The sequence below is a fragment of the Rhamphochromis sp. 'chilingali' genome, assembly GCF_963969265.1.
Source record: "Rhamphochromis sp. 'chilingali' genome assembly, chromosome: 8".
In the NCBI taxonomy this organism is placed as follows: domain Eukaryota; kingdom Metazoa; phylum Chordata; class Actinopteri; order Cichliformes; family Cichlidae; genus Rhamphochromis; species Rhamphochromis sp. 'chilingali'.
In genome coordinates, this window is record NC_137935.1 from 12,546,884 (window position 1) to 12,571,404 (window position 24,521).

Below are 24,521 nucleotides of genomic sequence, written 5' to 3' on the forward strand. Positions count from 1 at the left end.
TGATACAATCAGCTGGCAATACTTTTACACCGTGTGCGCGTGTGTGCACATGTGTACTTGGATGCATGTATTCCATTCTTGCTGCAGACTCAAGCTTGTTTTTGTAGCACACACCAGCACAGTGGTTTTTGTAACGGAGATTCAAATCAGTTGGCAATTTCTCACACATATTGAGCTGTATGCTAAAGAGCTAATTAACAAGGGCTGTTATAGAGTTCACAAGCTCCTCTGACATCTTAATTAGATCTTAATGACATTTCAGTTGGAATGGCTGAACTGAGTACCACAAGATGAGGCAAAACCACTGCTGATATGCAGAGAGAAATCGGAACTGTGCAAGACACGGGACACCAGTATGTGAAGCAATAGAGGAGAGGAGTGATAGTTGAGGATGTGAAAGTGGAAAAAATCTAAATAGGGATGGATCGAAGGACATTTTGGCTTTATGTCTGTACAGTAGTGTCCTGTGTTGAGATAATGTGATTGTGATTTACACTGATACACATTTCAAGTTGTTGTCCTCTCTCTGTTTTTTCTCATCATGCGTCTTCGTTCTGTTTCGCTCTCCCATTGGGATATGGGACTATATGTTTCCCAGTAATTACTCTGTCCATGTCCCAGTAGCATTACACATCTCATATCAGCCTCTTAAACAGATTCTTAGCATTTATTACCATAAAATTTCAATGTACTTACCCTGGAAATAACTAGATACAGCTTGCACTGCCAGTGTAGTAATGATATTTCTGGCAGATAGATGGCTGATTAGATACAATAATCTTCTGTAGTGCTGTGTTTTGCATTGTAGATGGTTTTGCGTGGTCTGCAGTGAATTGCAGGGGAAATCTTTTTTTTTCTTTTTCTGGTGGACAGTATTTTTAGCTGAAAGGTTGTTGCACGTTTATGAAAAATAATCTTTCCAGTGAGTGAGAAACCTTAAATGATCCCTGTTATTGTATCATTTTTAGTGATCCTTAATTACCTTCCTGCTATTGGCTAGACATCCAATGGTGCACAAACAGATGGATGCAGACAAAATCAAAACCCAGAGAAAGAGAGAGAGCCACTGATTCAAACCTTTGAATGCAAATATTTATTTATCAGATGAGTTGCTCTGTCTGTGTTTTCCTGGGCTCAGCTGGCCTGTACTCCTTTCACTTGAGAGCTGCTATTATAGGAGAAGGGACAGGGACATTTGGAGAGGAACTACGTAGAAATCCAGGGGACAATGATGAGGGGCCTAGAGAGAGCACAAACTAGAGATTACATGAGAGAAATTGAGAGAGAGGAAAGGCTAAATAGAAACTTTGTGTGAAGCCCCTGGCGAGGTGCAGAGCGAGGAATAAACAGAGTAGATGTTGGTTGAAAGATTGGGCAGCAGGAGACGTATTACTAAGAATCTGTGGGTTTCGACAGATGTTGTATTGTGTGCAGCCATTTCTGTTTATCACTTTCCTCTCCTTTCCCCAAGTCCTCCTTCTCGTCTCAGTTCTACCTCTTCTGTCTAGCCTAAATCTGTCAGAATACAGCCACGAATACCTGGCAACAACTTCATTTTACAAACACCCCCTTGTCTACCCGTCTTCCCTCCCTTACAATGCCTGAAGCTTCTGTTCATTAGCTCTTTTTTGCTGTTACTACCCGCTTTTATTCATTTGTGTATTTCACAGCCTTCACAGCAAATCTGGGAAATAGATTGTTAAAGACCTCTGCAAACTCTAATCTATTTGTATCAGTCATACATTTCCTTTTGTGCTTCTCCTCTTCGTCTAGCGTTCTGTCTGTGGCCAGGCTAACTGATGACCCATTAACCCTCGTCTGGCAGGGCTTTAACTATCAGACAGCTTGTACTGTACTTTGGCCGCTGGCTCCCAGTTATAAGGAGCAAAAGAATAGCAGTGTGTCACCCTGATGTACTGTGAGTCAGTCATTGACTGGTAGCTTTGTCAGATGCTATATAGTCTACTCAATCTGCAGCAAGTGGATAGGAGTTGATCTTACTCAGCTCGCTTATAATCACACCATGCCTTGGATGCTATGTGTGTTATTCGCTATGGTAACAAGCAACAGCATATATGGTCTGTAACAACAGTGATTAGAGCCTCTGCCCAAATTCCAGGTTCACAGATGCAGATACATTTGTGATGGGGGATGTGACGTACGGCGCCTGCTGTGTGGATGACTTCACTGCTCGAGCCCTGGGAGCAGATTTCATGGTGCACTATGGCCACAGTTGCCTAAGTGAGTCTCTGTTTTTTTTTCTCTCTTCATGACTCTTCGTGTAGAGAATGTCAAGTGATCTAGCATCGAAGACACCCACTTACTAAGAGTGGGTTGCATTAAAAAAAAAAGAAGCTTCAGAACATAGACATACCAACAACGACAGACTCACAGACAAAACCATCGATCAATGGAAAATGTTACTAGTTGGTGCATTCTTCCCAACTCTAGTTTGGAAAGCATATCAGATGTTTGGAGCCTGGGCATCACATTTACTCAGCAGATCAATGGAGGACATGCATTAGAGCCGTTCTTTGAAAACCTCAAGCAGTTCTCGAGGACCTTCACCCTCGCCCCCACTGTCTGCCTTTCGCAGAACATGGGAGGAAATGTTAAATCAATAGTTTTGATATATCTCTGCCAGAACGACCTCACCTATCCCAAATACCAGAAATGACCAACAGAATTTTAATACTACTGAAAAACTCTCTCTTTCGCTCTTTGGCTTTATTGTGTTCATTGTGTTAGTCTTTGTGTATGTGCTGTTGGCATATTTATAATTTGATTATCATAGAGCAATTATGTATGCAGGCATGTATGTTTACAAAAGATAAGATATGTACCTGTTTCTGCTGAGAGTAGCCCAGCAAATGCAAGGATAAAGGCGTTAAAGTCTTTGCGGGTTGGGATGGAGATCAGATATTAATTGATGGAAGAGATTAAAAAAACAAACAAACCCAAATGGACTGCAGATCCTGAGAGAATGCAAATGTAATGGTGGTGTCGTGCATCCGTTCCTGACCTTCATCTCTCAGTCGTGAGGACATCACTGCACTGTTTCCCCAAGATGTCAGCCACCTGTGGGAGATGAAAGACACGGTGTTTTGTCTGACTCACAGAGGAACTCTCTCTCCCGCATTCATTCATTTCCCTTTCATTTCCTCTGCAGTATCTGCTTTTGAGAGTAGTGGTGTCCTCTCATATTTCCTCATCATAAAGCACCTCCAGTTTGAGCCGGACAATATGGGCAACATCATAAAACCGTGTTTTAAAGTTCTAACATTGTTTGCAGATATGAGTTTGGGGACTTTTTTGTTGATGTTTAACCTGAATACCATAGTAGTTGGAACAGAACAGCCTGAGATAAACTGGGGAACATACTGGAATCAAAATATAGAATCCAAAATTGAACTCCAGGAAGGAAAACTGTCAGGAGATAGAAGCTCTCCTCCGATAATGGCAGGAAAGTTTTACTGGTCTTCCTTAAACATCATGAGTAGATCCTCACTATTAAAGTCATTTCAGAGCATGGCCATGGCACTGATTTTAGAGTAGCTAGTCGTATTTGTGTGGTACTGGATAACAGTTTTGTAATTTTTATAACAGCCCAGGTAACAGTTCCCATCTGTAGACACTTGCTGTGGGATTGTTATTGTATACGACTGTATTGATTGTTTTGAGCAGTTGAAATGTTGTCAGCAGTATCAGATTATGACATTAACTTTAAGTGAGAACCCTCTCATGTCCTGCTGTTAATGTTTGAATTCATTGTGAATCAATAGACTGTTTGGATTGCTCCATCAGGTAATAGAGAAGTCTTCAGATGATTGTGGCTATGGTGAATAGCTTTAGATAATAAATTTAATAAACATATAACCTTGACTGCCCTCTACAACGCCACAGTACCATATTGTATTACATTTCTATTTTTATATATTGCCCTCTTCACTCACATCCGTTTTCTTGTTAAATTGAGCTCGTTTGTGTATTTTGTGCCATTCTCAGTTATTTATTTTATCAAGCTAGGTTGCTTTAACAATGTAATTCACCAACTTTTGGGTCAAATAAATGTCATATCTTATTAAACCATAATAGCATAGCAAGCGTCTCTTATTTCATTATATAAATGCTAAATCCATTCTCCAATCCAAGTTAAATGCTATCACATTTCCCCACATAGATAATCCAGATTATTTCAGGACCACATTTTCAATATGCCAAACGATTGGCTTATTGTTCATGAATTATACAGAGGTACAATATCAGAATAGATTTTGTTTTTACATATTGATTTTTAACAGACCATTTGTAACCAAGCCAGTATAGCACTATGTCCACCCTTTTGTTCAATTTGAGTGTGCATTTGTGTTTGTTTTCATGGGCATTAATAAGCAGCTGTGCTAAGTGAGCTTATTGCCATGAAAAGGATAAAAACCAGTGATGGTGCAAGTGAGTCGTGTCTGTCTCATTGACTGTGTCTCTGATTGCAGCACCTAAGTGCTCTCAGGCTACCATGCTAATGTGAACACAGATCGATGTCACTTTCCTCTGCCCTTTTATGTTTTGGGAGTGTCTATAAACAAGCAACAGACGGTTGTTGGTCTCAGTCTAGATTTTTACCTATCTCCCCCTCATGATGTATTTAACTCCTTGGTTTCTCACTCAGCGTGTGGCCTGCAGCAAACCCCACTGTTTTAAATATCTATCCATCTGTTCTCCTTTACTCGGTGCTGAAATGTGAGCCCATTCATCACCTCTGTTCCCAGTTAATTGACAACCTACCCTTCACACTCAAACTAAATACCCATAACACACACGCTCGGTATCCTGTTACTTTTTCCACTCCTGCCTCCCATTCCAAAGCATTTGCTCTTTATACAGTTTATTATAAAATCATCTGCCCACACCCCCAAATTAAATTTCTCTATTTTCCAGCCTACTTTCATGGGAATGTTTCATTCTTCTCCCATTTCCATCACAGCTGCCTTCAGTCCTTTAAGACGGCTCTTATGTTTTCCCACTATCCCCTCTTTATTCACTCCCTATTATCTGCACATTGTTGAGCCTTGCTCCCATATCGCTCTCTCTCTCAGTGTTGCTTTAATCTAGGCCATCAAGTGAGCTGCACTTGTTCATAAAGCATTTCAACCATAATGGGCCATTTGCTTAATTGTAACAAAAAAGTCCCCTCGCTTCTGATCTGCAAATTAACTGTAGCACGAGAGGAAGACCGATTATAATGATCAACACAAACAATAATTCTTCGTTCTTATCTAGACCCTTTCCCCCCTTGTTTCTTGGACTCTCCCCTGCTTTATTCAGCATCTAACTCAGCATGTCTGTCGCTACGTCTCACAGGCCCGGGCGCGTAGTAAATGGTCTGTGAAATTAATGGCATTAATAGTAATCGCGTGTGTCCTTCTCCTTCCCTAAATAATTGAGGTCTTTGCATCAGTTCCTGCACGTGCTAGACTCTCACTCATGTTTCAGTTATGTCACATAGGTGCGTACCGTAGGATCTTTATATTTGCAGTATGCTCACATACGGTTTATTTGTGTAGCTGTATTGCTGTGTATATATGTTTATGTTTTGATGTTGCATATACAGCAGTCTAAAGAAGCAGGACTGAAGTATTCATCTGTCTTTCTTTTGTCTTTGTCTTGCTGCAGTCCCCATAGACTCGACTGCAGGTATCAAGATGCTGTATGTGTTTGTGGATATCCAGATGGACAATGCACACTTCCTGGACACAATCAAGTTCAACTTCTCTCCTGGACAGTCTCTTGCACTCGTCAGCACTATTCAGTTTGTGGCGGCGCTGCAGGTGATTAAGCGCCGGTTCTGTCAGACTTTGTGTGCATTTGTGTGTGATTCTCGCATCGGAGAGAGCTGACGCACACAGTTATTGTCACTTGTATTTTCCATATTACATAAAGAGTATATTTTTCTGTACAGTACAGGAATACACACACACACACACACACACACACACACACACACACACACACACACACACACACACACACACACCTCTGCATTTGTACAGTATACTTTTTTTTGCAGTTCCTGGCTTTTATGAACAAGCTCACACGCCGCTCTTAAAGCTCAGTTCAAGTGTGGGTTTGACAAATCCGGCAGCAGTTATTTTGGATTTGAAAGGTGCAATGAACTCGGAAGGCCGCTCGGTTCAGCATCGTGCTCAGTAGTGCTCTTTATATAAGCAGTGGCAGCAGCTATAGTATTAAGCTCGAGCAGCCTTCTTTCAGGCTGGCTGCCTCCCTTTTCTATAATGCATTTTGCTGCTTTCATATGCTGTGTTGAACCAGCACCACTTTGGACCTTTACTAATGCAACCACTGCTATTTTTAAATCAAGCTCTACCGTAACAGGTCACATTATATGATGGGATGTTTGAGTCCGCCTATGTGTATATGTCTGCATAAGTCTCTATGTTTTGTATGCATGCTTGCTCTCACTCGTGTCTTATGTGTGTAGGCTTGTTGGGGTCACACAGTACGGGCGGGAGAAGTTCACCCGTATTCCTTGTGGACTGCCTTAAATTAGCCTTAAATCGTTTGTTTATCCTCAGAACACACACACTTTTTCCCTTTTTTTTTTCTTCTTATAATAATTGTTCACTCGTTTTCTCTTTTCATCTAAATGAGTACACATGAACTAGTTCATTTTTCTAAAAATTAAAGCACTCTTTTTTTGGTGCTTTGCAGAAGCATGAGGATTTAAACACCAGTTGTGTGTTAAGAGTTACACTTCTGGCAGAAAATCATTCATGACCCTTTCAGTATCACTTGAAGTTGACATTTTCAGTCTTTTAAAAATATTATATTATTATAATATTCTATATATTTGCACCAGTGGTAATAGTGGGTAATCCCCTATCTTCTGACTTTTAATTCTGTTTTTCCCTTTTGCATACATTGAATCGAGACCACAGACAGTTGCACGTTTTTATTCCTCTGGTTCATATCTTTAGCATGCTCAATTTAAAATAAAACAATGGACACTACATTAAAGTGCAGGTCTCTGCATTAATATCACTTGATTTACATCAAATGTAAAATTGCAATGCAAACCTCGAAACCCATTAAAAGGCAGACTTGGCTTTAATGTAATATCTATTGTTTTGTTTTACTTAAATGTCCTACAGCACAGAGTCTGATGGAAGATGAAGAAAAATGTTTGGTCTGTATGTTTTCTGTAGGTTCAGACTCAGCCACATTCATATTCAATGCATCTCTTGTTATCTTTCCATTATTAAAAATGTAAAAATGAACCATCAAAAGTGAAGAACCTGATTAAATACGTGCACAGAGAATATAATCTCTTCTCCTTCCTCCATATTCTAGGCTGTGAGTGCAGCCCTCAAGACAGAGTATGATGTGCATGTCCCACAGTGTCGCCCTCTGTCACCGGGAGAAATTTTAGGCTGCACCTCCCCTCGCTTGGAGCGCCATGTCAATGCCATTGTGTAAGAAATCTTATTCCTCCTGTCTCCCACCTTACAGTGTCTGCCCAGTTCCTTTTTTTTAGTTAGCACAGATTAGATAGCTGCAGAGATCCAGCATTGGCTCATCCAGCCATTGTCTTCTCTCTCCTTTCCTTCCATAGTAAAGTCTGCTATTGCCATGCCCACCCATGTGGCATGAGTAATAATCTGTATGCCATAATGCCTGTCACACCAGACAGAGCTGGCTGTGATAACCAGCCATATCTGTGAGCTATAAGGAGCCAGAAACGGCCACCTTGAATAGCTTGAATTGTATGTATTCAGACACCTTTGGCTTGTTTCAAGCCAGAGTCAACATATTCACATGTTTTATAGTTTAGATTTAAGGAAACGCTTTAGCAAAATATAACACCTACTATACGTTGCCATAGTAAGGATTGACAGGTTTCCTTGATATATTAGTTTCAGCTTGTCTGATTGCCCGTTTTAATTTCTTATTTTCCCCATTTATTTAATCTTAATCAGAAAAAAAAAGATGATGCATCCAGTCAGGAGCTGCATGTACCCTAAAAGACTACTTCCTGTGTATTTTCACAAAAACACCGTTCATGTGCGATGTGTCAAAGTGATGCTTATTTTGCCTGTGCTGCAGGGAGGAAAACGCTTGGCAAAGTAACAGGTCCAACTAACAAACAACACCTCCGCAGCTACTGTGTGTCTATACATCTGGTGCTGGTCTGCAGTAGATAAATCTTATGCTTTGTAGTGCACAGTGAGATGATGTTCCCTTGATATAATTATGCCGAGGTGCACAGCCCCATATGTCTGATCTGCACACATCTAATGTTTGTCCATGCGATTAAAATCTCCCAGTGCGTAACAGCTGCACAAGGACGGGCTTTGCTATATGCATAAGTGGATACAAAAGTGATGTGTACTGTGTGTCTGTTTCAGTGTGTCTCTTTGTATGCGTGAAAGCTGTGGAAGGGTCAGAGTGTGTTTCACCTTCTAATCCAATGTGCGTTGTCTTTGATGTGTCAGCTGGCTTGTGCAGAGGTGTGCTGGGAGAGAAAATCGATTAGCCTACCTGAGGGATGTATGTTGCTCTCTTTCTCATTTAATCCACACGTGTTACATTGAACACATGAGCAATGATGAGGACTTTAACCTCACTGGTAGCACCATCCCCTAGTGTTAAATTTCAGTCTAAAAATATATAGCTGAAACATTTTATTTTGATGTGAAAGCTATATCAGAAGTGCAGCTACAGCGAAATGGTTTCCCTCTGCTGATCAGTCTCTTTTTACTTTAACGAATTATTCGGGTAATAGCGCTTTGATTGTTCACTGTCACTAACGAAAGCAGAGCAGATCTGCTCTTAATATGATTTCTTTTTTACAGTGCATGGTTTTGTTCAGCACCTGTATTATAGCAATAAATGAATATTTAATATCAAGTCATCCTATATGAATTCGAAATGAGCAAGTTCCCGCAAAAAGTGGTGTGTGCTCAAGCTGTAATTGCATTTTATCAAAGTTTTGACCCACTTGAGCAATATGAAGAATGAATAGTGATGCATTAGTCTTTAAGGGTGATTTTGAAGCTCTAAAAGGTCTTAGTCTCTGTCATTTCCATAATGAAAAGTATTTTTAAAGTGTATTGAAATGGCCATTCGCCCATTTCGATCTGCCACCTCTAGCTCTCACTCATAATAGAACAATATGAAGATGTGAATGTGAAAATAGGCAGTTGCGTAACGCACAGGCACACAGCATTCTGCCATTCTAGTGAGAGCACTTTTGAAAAATAAAGAATATAGATAGGAGGACTGTGGTCATAGGGAGCGTTAAAGCACACCAACCTTTTTTAGCCGCAGAGTGCTGAGGACAACCGTGACTGAAATGCAGCAGGCTTATTGTTGGGAACATAATTATACGAGGGCCTTGGATGTTTCTAAGCAAAGAGAGGCAGTGCAACAGAGGCTCTCCTTGAGTTCATTTTGTGTTCAGTGTTATTACACAGATGCAAACAGAGACAAACGTGCTTACACACAACCATGCACTTGCTAACAAATAGAGCCTCAGCTAGTCGTGTCTCTTGGTAGCCTGTATGGCAAACCACCCACAGCCTGCTTTGAGCCACTCTAAACACTGACCAATTAGTGGGTTTAATTGCACGTCCTGGCACAGTAGGCCTTTTGAGACACCTGCTAAGTAATAAGTAGGGGTACTGACCTGAGTCCCCCTCAAACTAACAACAGGATTGTTCTCAGCCTGACCCCAAGGGGCATTTATGTAAGAGACCTTGCATTTTTAGACACCTCCATGGTTTGTGAACTCCACGTCTGCTTGCGCTCTGGCGAATCCCCAGCACCAGACCCCGGGTTAATTGGGAAAGCTTGTATTCTCTGTAAACAGCGTGCTCCGCTCGTTGAGGTCACATTCCCAAACAGCAGAAGTGGGCAGACCCTCCACCCAAGCCGTAAGGCTTCTGCCTGAAAACACTTTGGTCTTCTGTTAAGAGGCTGCAGACATAAATTAAAAGACAATGTTAAAAAAAAAAAAACAGAGAGAAAACGCTGATGGAGAGAATAAGAGAATAGGTCAGCATTTCTTATGGCTGCACAATGAATTTTAATCATCTTCAGGGAATTTTCTTTGCACACTTTATTTTTCCTCTCGTTTCATTCACCTCAAACATTGAATTGATTGGTATCTTTCTACAGTTATCTTGGAGATGGAAGATTTCACCTGGAATCAATCATGATTGCAAACCCAGACATTCCTGCCTACAGGTATTGTCACATATTTCATGTATATCTCTCTTTATATGATACAAAATAGTGTTTATTATAGAACTAGTGTTAGTTTGATCATTTGGGGGCAAATGATGTCAAATAAACTTTTTGTAATAATTGCAATGAAAAAAGTAAAACATTTTTTTAAGTACGGAAGCGATCAACATTCATAATCACCTTTTTGGATCCTCAATTTATGTTCTAGGCTCAGAATCTTATGATGCTTTTTAGTGCTGTTTAAATTTAAAAACTGCTTGCAGTCCTGATTATTCACCTTATCGCAGTGGCATGATAACATTATGTGAAGCTCAAGTTCTGTTTTGATAAGGCTTGCTTGCATGCAAAGTGAAATTGTGTTGTTATAGACATATGCACTGCTGCACAGATCACAGGTCTCTCTCATAAACAAGATTCTAATCTCAAGTGTACCCCTTGTACCAGAGAAAAGGAGATTAGATGCTCAAAAATACATCTATTTTTCCCTCAGATACACTAACTCCTGTTGTATTTGATGACTTTTTGTGATTGGATTTTTCACCTTTTTTCTTTTCTTTTTTTTTTTTTTTTTGGTGCATTTATGTCCTTGAGATTGATGCCAGAACAATGGATTGTAATATGTGTAATCAGGTTCATTCTTTCAAAAGTATCGACACGTCCTGTTCACATCTGTGATTTTCAGCCTTTTTCTGCCTGGCTATGCTTGTAGATACGACCCCTACAGTAAGGTGTTCTCCAGGGAATACTACGACCACGAGGCCATGCGCGCTATAAGGCTCCAGGCTATTGACAAGGCTCGACTGGCCCAGAGATGGGGACTGATCTTGGGCACGCTTGGCCGACAGGGCAGCCCTAAAGTCCTGGAGGTGAGTTTGCATCCTCATTTCAACACTCTACATGTCCCGAGGCCACTTGTGCAACGGCTTGTAATATTTCTTAGCGCGAGTTTTTTTGACAAGTGATTTGGTGACATGAAGTAGTAATAAGACAAGAAGTCGTCACACTGGGAGCTTGTTATTTCAAATTTAGGATGATGCAGCCAAACAGCCATGGAAATCTTATCCTTGATCTCGCTGCTGGCTTCAAGCATGACTGCGTTGGAGTGTTACTAGTGATGTATGATTTTGAGCGTTTTCTGTTATTGCTTCCACAATACAAACATTAAATAAACAACTACAAATAAACATCTCAAAGCATAAAGAACAGTCTATACTTTTCCTCGGTGAAAGCTTTTGCAGCACAGTCCCATCACATTATTTGCATAAATTAACTCTGGAAAATTCAGCCACTTAGAAATGCAGCTCACGTTCTTGTTCAGCAAGCATTTCTAAGCAGTATTCAACTGGTTAATTGTAATAATTCAGTGAAATGTGGGGTATTTTTATACATAAATGATTTTAAATTATCTATCGGTACCTGTTTAATGCTCTCATCACACTTTGTAGGTAAGAACTATTGGCATGAGAATTCATAAATAGTATAGTAAATGCACACAGTCAAAGGCTGGTATATTTGGTGCAGACTCATAAGTGAGAAGCTCAGTCTCTGCAAGTACAAAATATTATGTATTAGCATGCGTGAAGGTCTCTAGTCACTCTTAACTTGCAGCTGGTCCTCCTGCTTTGCCCTCTCTTCAATTGCCAGTTTGTTTTTCTCCTGTTTGTTCCTTTTTCTTTGTTTTGTTTCCCCTTCTTTTCCCTACTGTTTTGAATTTTACTTATTACTAATTAAATCATAATTTAATCAGTAATAATTCAGTGCTGTATGGATTGCTGTATGAAAAACTGGAGCCTCCATCTAAATGCTAGATGTAAATGGTTTAATACTTCCTCAGCGAGTGTACATGCATAGACTTGACTTGTTCGCAAATATCCAGACTCAAGAGATTATGTTAGCACTGATGTATAAATGTCAACTAGAGTGAAAAGTTTAATCTTTGTGTTGCATTCGGGGGTGGATTTAAAAAAGGGATTTGAATACAAACTCACCAGAGATCTTTTAAGATTAGGAAGTGTAGTGTCAGATAACCTCTCAAGTAAGGGGGCAGAACTATCTGATAAGAGCACAGTGATCTAAATGTTGCAAGATACTCCCAAGGACAGCGGATAACAGTCACATTTTACCTATATCTCATCAAAGAAGGATTTATGGGATATCTTCTGGTTTGTCTGCCTTTTGGATTCCCAAGTAACGCCTCAGTCCGCTACCCACAACTAAAAAGACAGAGTGAGAAAAAGAACCAAGTTCCTTGATTTAGCTAAACAGTTTAATTTAATGACATGTTTTATAAGGTCTGGTGACTGGGCTTGTGCCCATCAGGCCTTATTCACCGACCCTGAGGAATGATAGCCACATGTGACACCACTACTCGCCAGTCACACTGTCTTTGTCTCGCTTGTCTGTCAGTTTTCTGTTGTGAAAAATGTCTTTATAATGGTATAATGTTTTATAACTTCTGGCTAGACTGCCCTTTTCCAGAACTGCCAAAGTGAATTTTACCAGATGGGTGTGGGGGACACTGATGATTCAGTAGCTAACTGTGTTGGAAACTTTCCATGCAGAAAAAGCTCAAAACTATTGTGTACAATACCTCACCAAGTAAAGTGTGTTCTGAGTTGTAGCTGGGCTGATTTATTTATTTGTTTTAAACCTTTGTTCTGTCAAATCTATGGACAGAATCTTCAGGTGGACTTAAAGAGTGGAGAGAAACCAGGCACATTAGAACTGCAGCTTTGCTGGTGATGTAATTGTGTAGGTTTCATCAGACTGTTCAGCACCCGATCTAACAGTTTACTGCCAAGCCTGAAGTGATTGCGAGATTCAACACTTCCATGTCTGACGATGTAAGACTCTGCCTGAAAACACTGGTTTTGGGGATGGTAATTAATTTTATTACTAATCAAAGGAGTTAGTTAATCCACCACAGGAATGCATACACTGTAAAAAACATTTAAATGAGCCAATCTGAGGCACAAATGCTCAATCTAAATTCCTGCCCTCTCCTACAGCTTTAAGCTCTAGGTGGAGACTGCGAGAATGGGATTTCAGTTGTAAGTGCCCAATAAAGAATTATCTTTACAGTGTGCCTGGACACATGGCAAAAGGATGAAGAGATTGATTGTCTGTATAGAGGCTGGAATAGTACACTAGGCACTTAGCGCTGAACATAGTTTGGGGGTCTAATCTGTAAGCTTCCCTGTTGAGGTGTTGAGGCCAGAGCTAATTGGAAAGAGATTGAAGGGAAGAATCACATTATACTGGAGGGAGTGTAAGATGTTGTTTCCAATGTGTAAATGTGCATTAGCAGAAAAAATAAATAGGCGGAGATGCAATAGTTCAAAGCTTGATGTTCAGATGAAAAAGTCTAGTCAAGCTGAAACTGTGAAAGCACAAAACCTCTGGAGTGATTATCAGCACATGTTAATGCCATGAATCATGTGACCTATACCTTATTATATGTGGCTGAGTTTCACAGCCTATTTTATGTCTAGAAGGCAAAATGTTTTCATCTCTTTTTCTTCCAGCACCTGGAGTCAAAGCTCCAGTCCTTGGGCAAGTCCTTCACTCGAGTGCTTCTCTCGGAGATCTTTCCCAGCAAACTGGCTCTGATACCAGATGTAGATGCGTGAGTATTATAATGCATACACACAGTTTTTTTTTTTTCAAAATGTTATTCATTTGATGGTTTGTTTGACACTGTCACATTTTAAAAGAAATATATATATATATTTTTTTTTTGCCCAGACATATTAAAGACATATATATGGTCAAGGGAATGCATACCACTCTAGAAACACAGTATGAGTATGTATGAAACAGCCATTAATTTCTCACTGTGGTGTTGTGGGTAAACTTCTCAAATTAAATCTGAAACTCTGCCCTTTAAACCCAAATTCCTGAATATGCGTTGCAACAAATATAAATATGGACTTATTTACACATGCGCTAACGCGTGCCCTAATTAAAGCGTTCTTTTATTTAGTTAGAAATGCTGAGCCAAAGCAGATGAAGCAAAATGATTTCTCATATTCTCTTGCACTGTTTTTCCATTCTGTTTTGTGCTCTGTTTTTCCTTGTTCGTGTGCTATGCCATACAGCAACATTAAATCCAAAAATTAATTAACCTACACACATCCCTAAAACTCCTCCTTTGGCTCTTTGTGTTCTTCATTTGCCAATTCTTTATCACTGCTGTGTCTCTCTGATATAAAGGCTGGGTAATTTATCTTTCACATCAAGGACCCTGCCAGAAATCTAGTGTTCAGCAGCTAGTAGTCACCTAAAATTTGCAATCAACAGCATTTGAAATGTATTCTGTAAGCATCACTGCACACTTAATTGGGTAGTCAGCATAATTTGCAAGTGGGTGCTATAACAGGGAGCTGACAAACAGAGTTTATAGCTTTATACACAAAATTGGCATTCAAGTCCTGGGAAGAGTCCATGATTTTGCATATGGCATAAAAGCAAACAGTCCAATGTAATGAACTTGAACGAGTCATAAAATTTACACTACACTAAGATCTTGACTTTTACATCTTGATATTTGTAGTGGTAGGTCCTGAAATATTTTCTGCTGTGTAGCACTGTAACCCAGTTCAGCAACTTACAGGTGTCTTTTAGACATGGACTCCTCACGTTTTATTCAATGAAATATCAAGTACTCTGGCTCCAAGGTTCAGTTTGTCTGATTTATCTGACTTCCAACCAGAAGAGCAGAGTTGAAGATGGATAAGGGGTTAGTGAAACACTGATGTGCAGCAGCGCCAATCACATTCGCACAGGCACAGCACTCACACTCCCTCAGATTGGCCTCTCACTGTGGAGTAATGAGAGGTGTGATGTGTGAGGGAGGAGTGGGTGAGAAAGGGACAGAAGGTCTGAGAGAGAGTTGGGGAGAGAGAGAGATGCAGAGGTAGTTGAGGGGGCTGTGTTTGGAAAGCGAGCGATCACGGTAAAAATATTATTTTTTTATTTGTTTTTTTGGCTCTTGTCTTCAGACTGACGTATGAGTACAACTCAAACATTATGTAATTCAGGCACGATTCACTGAACCAAAACAAACCCTCATTACAGACAAAAAGGTTTCCAGCAAGATCTGTTTCACTAACATTAAAACTAAAGTCCAATCTGCACATGTATCTCAGGTAGGAATTTATTGTATGGTTTTACACCAATTTTTTATCCCATCAGTAAACCCTAGATTTTATTTTCCTTTAATTATATAAAAAAAAAACTGCTTTAAATAGATGACAAATTCATGTTATTACCCAAAGTGACCATGAAGTTGAATTAGCGCCATACTACAGCAGGTCTGGAACTAGAGACAAAACCAGAATATTATTAACCTACAGGGTGATGATTTATTGCTATGCTGTTTTATTGGTTTGTAATAGTTTTATCTAGGTGCACCTAATAAGCTGTCCATGGAGTGTATATACATCAGAAAATAGTGCTGGAGTAGTCTGCCTTTGTACTATTGAAGACTAGGGCTGTTTATCATTTCCGAGTGCTGGAGCCAACACAAAACCTGAGTTTCTGTGCTGGTCATAAAAGGTATCCGAGAATCTTGTCTAGAAAAAAAGTTCATGTTTGGTTAAATAGTTCCAGTTACTATTGGGCCGGTGGTTATGGGCTATTCCTTCCCTGTACACCCTGTCACATCAGCATGGTTTGCTGACATTTATTCACCAATAATAAGTCAGACTCATTTCTGATAGAAGCTGGAGTTCACCCGGTTGGTAGTCGTGGAGGATTTTAGGCTTGATGGTTTCCCTGGGCCGGGGATTGGAACGCTGTACTAGGAGGCTTTTTATGGACACTTGTTGCTGCAGATGCATTTCAGCAAGTGCAAAAGAACAAAAACAGGACTGATGCATGATTGTAGGCTATTTAGAGCCATTTCCTTCATTTTTAATAATGTGGCTTTGTCTGTAATCATAAAATTGTTCCTTAACAAGCCTAAAAAATGTGACATTTGAAGATGACTTGCTACCAACATTGTCCATATTACTGGTGATAAATATTTATTGGGGGTGACGACTTTAAGTAGAATTCTTCTGATGATAAATTTGACATTTATTTACTTATCAAACCATTAGTTTGTTCACCTCTAGTATTTTTTCACTTTGTTCCTCCAAATAGTTTGTGAGACAATTATAGACAATACAATTCACCAAGTGTTTGAAGCTGTGTCAAATCTGCTTGTGTTAAAAGAGGAATTAAAGAGAGAGACAAAGCGAGGGAGATTGAAAGATAGATGGTGAGGCGGTAAAAGACTCACTCCTGCTCAGCACTAACCAACATAGCACACTGTACAGATCCCACCCTCAGGCTTTCTTTGTCATTAGACACACACATACTCACTCATATAAAGTGAGAGGCACCATTAACATATGCTCTTAAGAGTGTAATTAGGCTGTCCCCAAGCAGGTTCTAAACTGTTGTGCAGACATCTGCACAGCACACACACTTATCTCAGCCAGACAGCAAATGCCATCCGCTACATTTCAGCCTTTTATCTCTGTTCGAATATTTTTGGGGTCTGGGAGGGGGGCTCCACAAAAAAAAGAAATTGTTTATTTTAATTCAATTAGCTAGTTTGCAATCAAAGGTGAAGAAATTGTTCTCTCCTTGGAGTTCTGAAAGGTTAATTGTTCTTGCTCTTGGCAGGTCAAGTTTGTGAGTGTAATTGAAGCAGAGCCACACAGGTGGAGGGAGGCTGCGGTGTAATGGGCCACAGTGGGTAATGCAATGAACTCAGGCTGGAGCTCACATAGCATATCCAGATTTAAATGTCAGGCAGTTTTACCTTTATACATCACTTGTATGCTGCTCCTCTAAACTTTATATGTTGTGTTGTAATGAAAGCATCATGTTTTTTAGAGCACACAGATCATTTTGAGAGAGGCTGACTAAACAACTGTCCACAAAAGTCTGTGTGGTATGAAAGACTCAAAGCACTTTCCTCCTGGAAAGTAATTTCCTGGTGACTTTTAGGCACCAACAACTGGGTGTGTTCCTCTTCGGTGAGGGTGTCACGACTAACTCGATAAAGCCTATGCTTAATCAATACAAAATGCGGGTAGGTCAGCGCTGCTTCAGGGTGCCCCATGTAATCATCAGTTTTTATCACATGGTCAAAGACATTACACTCTGCTAAAGGCCTTAAACGCATCCTCACACGCTATGCCAAAAGGTTATTAAACCCCGGGTCAACCTGTCCCCAGAATTAATTAATTTGAAGTGGCTCTATGGGATATTTGTGCATGTCCCCATGCAAACACCTAACCTCCACCCACTTTGCCTCCAGCAAAGCCCCGGGCCAAACTAGGGTTTGGTTGACCAGGTTCTGTATGTAGCCTGAGTCCACCATAGCCTGGCCGAGGGAGTGTGTTGGAGGGCTGGCGACACGGAACACTTCCAGCAGTCCTGCCCTGATCCTCATGCAGCTCCCGGTGAGTGAGGTGTGCCGTCTTTAGCCGGTGGGACCTGCAAAGAGACAGACAGGTGTGAAGGGTAGATGATGCTGGTGGCGGGCCTCGATGGTGATGCATTCCACAGCTGCCTCCATGGAGCCGGGACCAGCCAACTACTCACTGCTGGTTTCAGCTGCCCCACCAATCCTCTCAGCTGCCCAGACAGGTGGTCCTCCACATGCGTCACCGCACCAGGCCGACTGGTCGGTGGTAGCGGACCCACTCTGCTGTGTCCACTGGGGGCCTCTTCGTGAAATGCTAGAGCATGATCATATCCAGCAGTGATGCCTCTCCTTTGGTTGGGCCAGGCTGCAGCCACCTGGCGAGGGCAGATCTGCTAGCCTCATCAGGTCTCCCTGGAAATGGCAGCAATGGTCTTCCGGTGCGAGCTCCAGCCAATCCAGTATCGCCTGGTGAACACACTGGAAGCTGACCTTCACCGTTGTGGGGAGGCTCAGCGCTGCCACAAGTACCTTGCTGGCCACTGTGGTACCAGATCCTCCAACACTCTGGTCCAGTGCTCGGCCAGGTGCTGCAACTGGTCAAACTGTTTCCAGTGCACCGTCGCCTGCTCCATATGCATGGCAGCTAGCTTCACCACCATATGGGCCAGCCCCTCCAATGGCTGTGCCAGACGCCGGTCCATCATCCTTCACCGGACTGGGTTTTGGCCCCATTGTGGTATGAAGTACCCAAGGCACACAACATGGGTGCTTTTATTTGCCATACTTCCTTTTCTTGCGCAACTTTCGCACTGCCTTGTCCCCTTACAGCACACAGCTCTCTTGTCAGGTCCCTGCATCCTACTAAAATAGGGAAGGCATGACCAGGTGATGGAAAACAGCGTTGTAGGTCAGCCTCCCCTGACACCACACCCTAAACCCACTGCTCCACCCCTCCCGTGCAGCTGAGCTACAAACCACACCCCGCCCACAGTCTGTTCCACTGTTTGTTTGGGGGATTTTTCTTGGTTTGCGAGAAAATTGTGAAACAAGGGTCAAATGAGACAAAAGCCCACCTCTTTCAGTGTCTGTGTAACTCTCCTGTTTTTTAAAGTCTTTGTGTTTTACTGTACGTCATAGGTGTCAAACTCTGGCCCGTGGGCCAAATTTGGCCCGCAGCCTAATTACATTTGGCCCGCGAAGCCATACCAAATTATTATTACAGCTGGCCTACCGGTATTATACAGCTAATATATATATTGTTTAGTATTAAGCTTTGCTTGTTCCATGTTCAGTTTTTCAGCAAAACTTGTTTGAGTCCATAAGAAGAGATTCATTCTTAAATCTGGAGGAAGATCTTTTTTTCAATAAATATTAATGTTAGCCCGCGACCTTGTTCCAGTTTTAAATTTTGGCCCACTGTGTATTTGAGTTTGACACCCCTGCTGTACGTCATGATGATACCAGTTCTCTTCCACACTTGCTAAAATGATTTCAAAGATAGCGGCTACAAATACTGTTTCCACTGCTTTTAAGGAACAATACAGTGGTACTATGCACCTTATCACACTGCAACATTCAGAAAGTCTCATTGCTAACACTTTTAAGTCCCGCCTCAGTTCATGTGCCAATCAGCTATCTTCTCCCTATGAAGGACGAATCCTTTCTTCCTTCCCTTTTCATGCTTTTTGTCTTGCTTCCCTCTCTACACTGAGTTAGCCCTGAGGATTTACTCTTTGCTTATTAATCACCCTCCCTCTTTTTTTTATCACTTCCAGTGTTCTTTTTTAATCTTGCACTGCAAATTTGCATATTCAAAAACATGTTGCATATAAAAACACACATATACAAACTGTTGGTTTTTCTCCTATATTTAGCCCTTTCCCCCACTGTTTTCCTGCACTAAGGCCGCTTTGATGCACGTGCAGTGTTTGTCTGTTTAAAGGCTCAGGTTATGAATAGCGGCTGATAGACCTAAAGGTCACATTTCAGATTCCAATCTCCATCTAAACTTGGCCAACTTAGGACTGAGGAGATTGGTGCTTGGTTGAAATGTCTCTGACTCAGCTGGCTCTCAAATTAGGAGGATGAATCAGAATTCACTCTTTGGGGGGAGCCTTTTTTTCCTTCTTTTTTTTTTTAAGTGTTAGTTGAAAATGAGAAAATGCCATGCATTTGCCCAGAGGGGGTGGAATATTTCTGTGACAGAAAGCAGAGTGGAGTGAGCGTCAGCGGTGCAATCAATTCTGCAGCCGAGAAACTGTGTGAAAGTTGGAAAATGAGGGAAAGACAGAAAGGAAATTTGACGCAGTACCATATATTTGAAAGTAGTCAAGCACTCACAAACTAAATCTCAAACTGGTGTGTCCTTATTGACGTTTACCTATCATTAGTCTTTATATACACTGCAGTTCATTTTGTATTTATCAATCATCCTGATGGATCTTCATCATAAGGATTAGGGACAGGGAATGTTATGCTTCCTCAGTAGAGACGGAGCTGTGAATAGCATTGATCTGTGAAAGCTAACCCCCCGTAGCCCCAGCCACTTTCCGTCTCCATTTTCCCATTGTTCAGTTTTCCCTGCAGCTGTTTACTTCCACACACCCTCCTCATCCTACTCCCATGCATTTTCCAGAGTAAACACGTTCCTCCCTGCCTGTCTTCTTCCTCTCTTCTGCCTCACTTCTGTCTTCTCTTCTTGCCTGCGCCTCTTCAACCCCCCCTCCGGTTTTTCATCTTCATTGCTCATTCTCCCTATCTCTCTGTATCTGTGTCCTTCTCTCTCTTTTTTTTCCCACCCCCCTCCCCATCTCTTTAATACACAGCCGCTTCACCACTAAACCTACGCCCACCCCACCCCATCCCTCCGCCACCCTGTCTGCGAGCAATGTAGGCTACCTCCGTGGAGACCGGCTGGTGCGGCTTTTTTATTCACACTCACCTAACCTCTTCCTCTTTTCTTTCACAGCATTTCTTTGTACCCCTGTTTGCATCTTTTGCAGTATTTTATTTTCCTCTCTGTTTCTGCCTCTTGCAACCAGTCGTCACCACTAGACCACTTGAAACCTTCATCCCTGTCTTTTCAGCCTCCCTCTGACTATGCATTCAGATGGTGTAGCATGGCTGTCTTTAGAACTGTTGCAAATCAGGACAGATCTCTCCAACAGATGCTGGAGGTCAGGTGGAGGGAGTCTCCTCGCACTAACCCACTGCATCACGTACCCACATGCAGTGTGGAGTTGTAGATGTGCTCTAATGTCTAATAGGATCTTAGTCTCTCAACGTTATTGCTTAACTGTTACACTCGCATTTGCACTGATTCTGAGGTGTACGTTTGAGCTAAAATTTGCACCTATTCCTTACAGGTGGGTTCAGATCGCTTGTCCACGCCTTTCTATCGACTGGGGCACTGCCTTCTCCAAACCCCTTCTCTCTCCATATGAGGTAAGCATCAACCTTACAGCCTCTCAACAAGCCGCTAATCGCTTTTCATACAAGTGTCACACATTTCACACACACAGACCTTCCTGTCTGCACATAACCTGACTGATGTCGTGTTGAAGCCTTCATCAAAGTGCAGAAGGAGAAAGTTACATTGTTAAGTGATTTTTCACGTTGTATAAGACTCATCAAGGCCTTGCTTGTGCTGTAGATGAAGAATTATGTCTAGTTCTTCCTCCCTCTTCCTCTCCCTGCCATAAAGCACACCAGCACACGCATATAAAACACCATCAGTAGCAGACTAGCCCCCCCTGCTGGCTGCAGAACCATATAGACACTCCCCACCCCTTTCAGCTTGTTTTTCTAAAGGGAGAGAAATGGATCGGACAGCATCCCATAAAGATCCATTTCAAAACATGTGTTTGTTTGTCTGCAGCTGTTGTTGCAAAAAAAAAAAAAAGCAGGCTTGTTTTGTGATGAGCTTGGCAGTTATGTCACATTATGCTTTTATGTGACCTCACTGGTTAGCACTTGAAGTCAACTATTAATTCGTTCAACGGGGTTTTTTTTTTTCCTCAGACGTATGCCACTGATTTGAATACTGAAATGGCTGCAAGGGGAATTGCTGTCTTGAATATTGGATTGTGATTTGAAATGGTTGCTGTTATATTCAGACTACACATCTTTGTGCGCCGCACACAACGTGAAAGCACTTACATTTCAGAAAGGGGCCATTAAGAATAATGATAGCATTCACCTTAGAAGAAGAAGTAATGGTTATTTTGCATTGTTTTTGACTGAGGTCTATAACGGCGCGTGCTGTAATGAGGAAAGCAGCAATCTGTTTTCTTAAGCCCTTTGTGCTACAGTTTGCTTTGCTCTCCCCGCCAGCTATTTGGGAACGATGTTTGTGCATTTAAATAATTTGGTGCTGCTCTTGTGTCTGTATATGTGCGCTTGTGATAAGTCTTAATTCACCCGCATCTCATACCTATGAGTGTTACACGTCTCGGTGCGCTATGCTTTTCACTGTGGCATTTAGGAGGAAGATGAAGAGGAACGAGATGGGAGGGTGAAGTGAGCAAGGAGATTTATTTTCAGTGCGTCTCATGTTATATTTATAGTCAATAAGACACACTTGGCTCTCCTGTCAGAGCAGGGATTAGCAAGAGAAGCTAGCTTCCACAGAGAGAGGCAGTTGGTGTGAGAGGGGAACGAGAGCAGTGGGGAAAAGAGAGAGAAGTGATTGAATAAGGGGTAGACGAGAGGAGGAGACTCTGGTAGAAGGCTGCCTGGAGAAAGGAAGGGATGGTTACTCTGTAGTGTTTTTATTTTCTGATAGATTGTGTTTTAAAATCTGGATATGAAGAAAGTTATTTTGCCTGAAAAACATATATTTAGGAGATTTATTTTTTTTTACAACAGGTTAACATAACTGGGATGCAATTATATCTTAAAAGAGAAAGAGGCTTTATTAAGTTTCCAGTACTTTCTTTTAAAGAAAAACAGTGTTTTTACTTCTGGTTTTATTCAGGAAACTTCAGCCTTTGCGTAAGAGAACAGAACACTGTCTTGTCGGTTTGGGTGCGTGCTATACTAACGAACGACAGTCACAAGCTGCGCAAGTGATGAATTATGTCGCACTAGAAGAAAGATTTCATCACTTTGAAGCTGAATTTTTCATGTCTCCTTTGAACTAAATTCTCTAACGGGTGTATTTGGAGTTTTATAAAATTTCTATGACTTGTTTTCTCATCATAATTCCATACATCATCGGAATTATTCCAAATAGTTCAAAGCTGAAGTTAGGTCTTGGCATCTAAACAGCTTGAAAGATGAACGAGTACTCGGATAAATGAATAAATGAACAGTCAAATGATTTGTTCTTTCATTCAGAACGCTTGTTATGTATGCTTTTTCTTTCGTTCGGAATCAGTATTCACAGGCATTTCTCTTCCATATGGAGCAGTCTTCACTTAAGTCACAGCTCTGTCATGCCACTGTTGTTGTTCCTCTCTAACAGCTGTTGTAGCGTTCAGTGCAGCTGCATAGGGATAACATGACAACTCTGCCTGTTATCCAAGCTTATTATTATGACACCTGTCTTGTCGGTATAGTCAGTCTGTTGTGTCTTCTCATCACTCTTTGGTTTCCTGCTGCTTGTTTGTCCAAAACGCTGAAAACTGCAGATACAGTACTAGGTGACAGTGAACATCAGCGGAATCATGTACCATAACACCTTGAAGGGTGCCATTATTGCACCTTTTGCTCATCGTTTCTTGTCCTTTTTTGATTTGGTTCTGATTTGTCACTGTCTCGCCATCTGTATTTCTTGGTATCTTTCAGGCAGCTGTTGCTTTACAAGAGGTGGGCTGGAAGGAAGTCTACCCCATGGACTTCTACTCCAATCAGAGCCTGGGTCCGTGGGCACCTAACCACCCTGACAACCAACCTGTGAGGCCTGCTCGTAGACAGACCCAGGTGAATAGAGCTGGGAGATAAAAAAAGAATGAGTGACGGGTGGGGAACGCTGATAAAAAGTGATTACACTCTGTTCAACTCATGCTTGATGGTCTTTATCAGAATGTCACCACACTGACACCCAGTGGCACAGTGACAACAGGACATGTATCTCAACATCTCTTTGTAAGGCGTGGCTATGACCTTGACCTTGATGTTCCTTTTAATTATTAAAAAGGAAGAAAGGTGCATAGATATTGATTGAGTTACTGCTCTGCGGATACATCATACAGTAGCTGTATTTCCAAGTATTATCATTTGTATGCCTGAGGTAGGTACTGTCACTGCTCCAAGTGTTAATGCTATCCCTCTGCCTGCCTGCAGAAAAAAGGCTCGGAGCCAGCCATTCCTGCCAAGCACTGTGAGCAGAACCAGTGCGCCCCCTGTGGCTGCCAAGGGGAATGACACGCTAACAAGCAGAGAGAAGTCAGACCAGAAGAGGAACAATTGGAATTTGAGTCAGTCTAACTTCAGAGGAGTTTTCAGCCTCTTTTTCAAATAGATTTTCTGCCGATATGATGAGCAGTTGAGATGCGACCTGACCCTGTTTTGCTTTCTTCTTTTTGTGGTGAAATTGTGAAGACAGTAAATCAGAAATGAAACCTTTCTTGTTGTGAGCAGGTTTTTTTCTCCCTAAATGCAGTGCTGTTCTGAAGCTATGAGCCTGTTTTTAAAGCTGAGTGGTATGAGTTCCTAGATGCGTGCAGAGCTAGTCACGACTGCTCTCCGTTCTCATTATTTATTGATGGTGGAGTCTGTCAATAAATAAATAAATAATCCTCCTATTGCTGTTTGGCCGTTACATTAAAAACTGATTGACAGGAGCCTACCGTGGCCTCAGCTGATCCCAAGAACCCTCCCCAGGTGGCAGCACAGT

The 24,521-nt window shown here is 41.5% G+C and overlaps 1 protein-coding gene across 1 annotated transcript in view; it reads left to right on the forward strand.

The window, feature by feature from the left end:
- The window catches only part of dph1 (diphthamide biosynthesis 1), a 71,686-nt gene extending 47,436 nt beyond the window's left edge, over positions 1–24,250 (forward strand). The window contains exons 4-12 of the mRNA XM_080889555.1: positions 2,120–2,241; positions 5,671–5,825; positions 7,366–7,487; positions 10,192–10,260; positions 10,970–11,126; positions 13,785–13,885; positions 21,049–21,127; positions 23,471–23,605; positions 23,969–24,250. Coding sequence (XP_080745681.1) covers positions 2,120–2,241; positions 5,671–5,825; positions 7,366–7,487; positions 10,192–10,260; positions 10,970–11,126; positions 13,785–13,885; positions 21,049–21,127; positions 23,471–23,605; positions 23,969–24,049 — 1,021 coding nt within the window. The 3' untranslated portion in view covers positions 24,050–24,250. The remainder of the gene's footprint in view (positions 1–2,119; positions 2,242–5,670; positions 5,826–7,365; positions 7,488–10,191; positions 10,261–10,969; positions 11,127–13,784; positions 13,886–21,048; positions 21,128–23,470; positions 23,606–23,968) is intronic.
- The last annotated feature ends 271 nt before the right edge of the window (positions 24,251–24,521 follow it).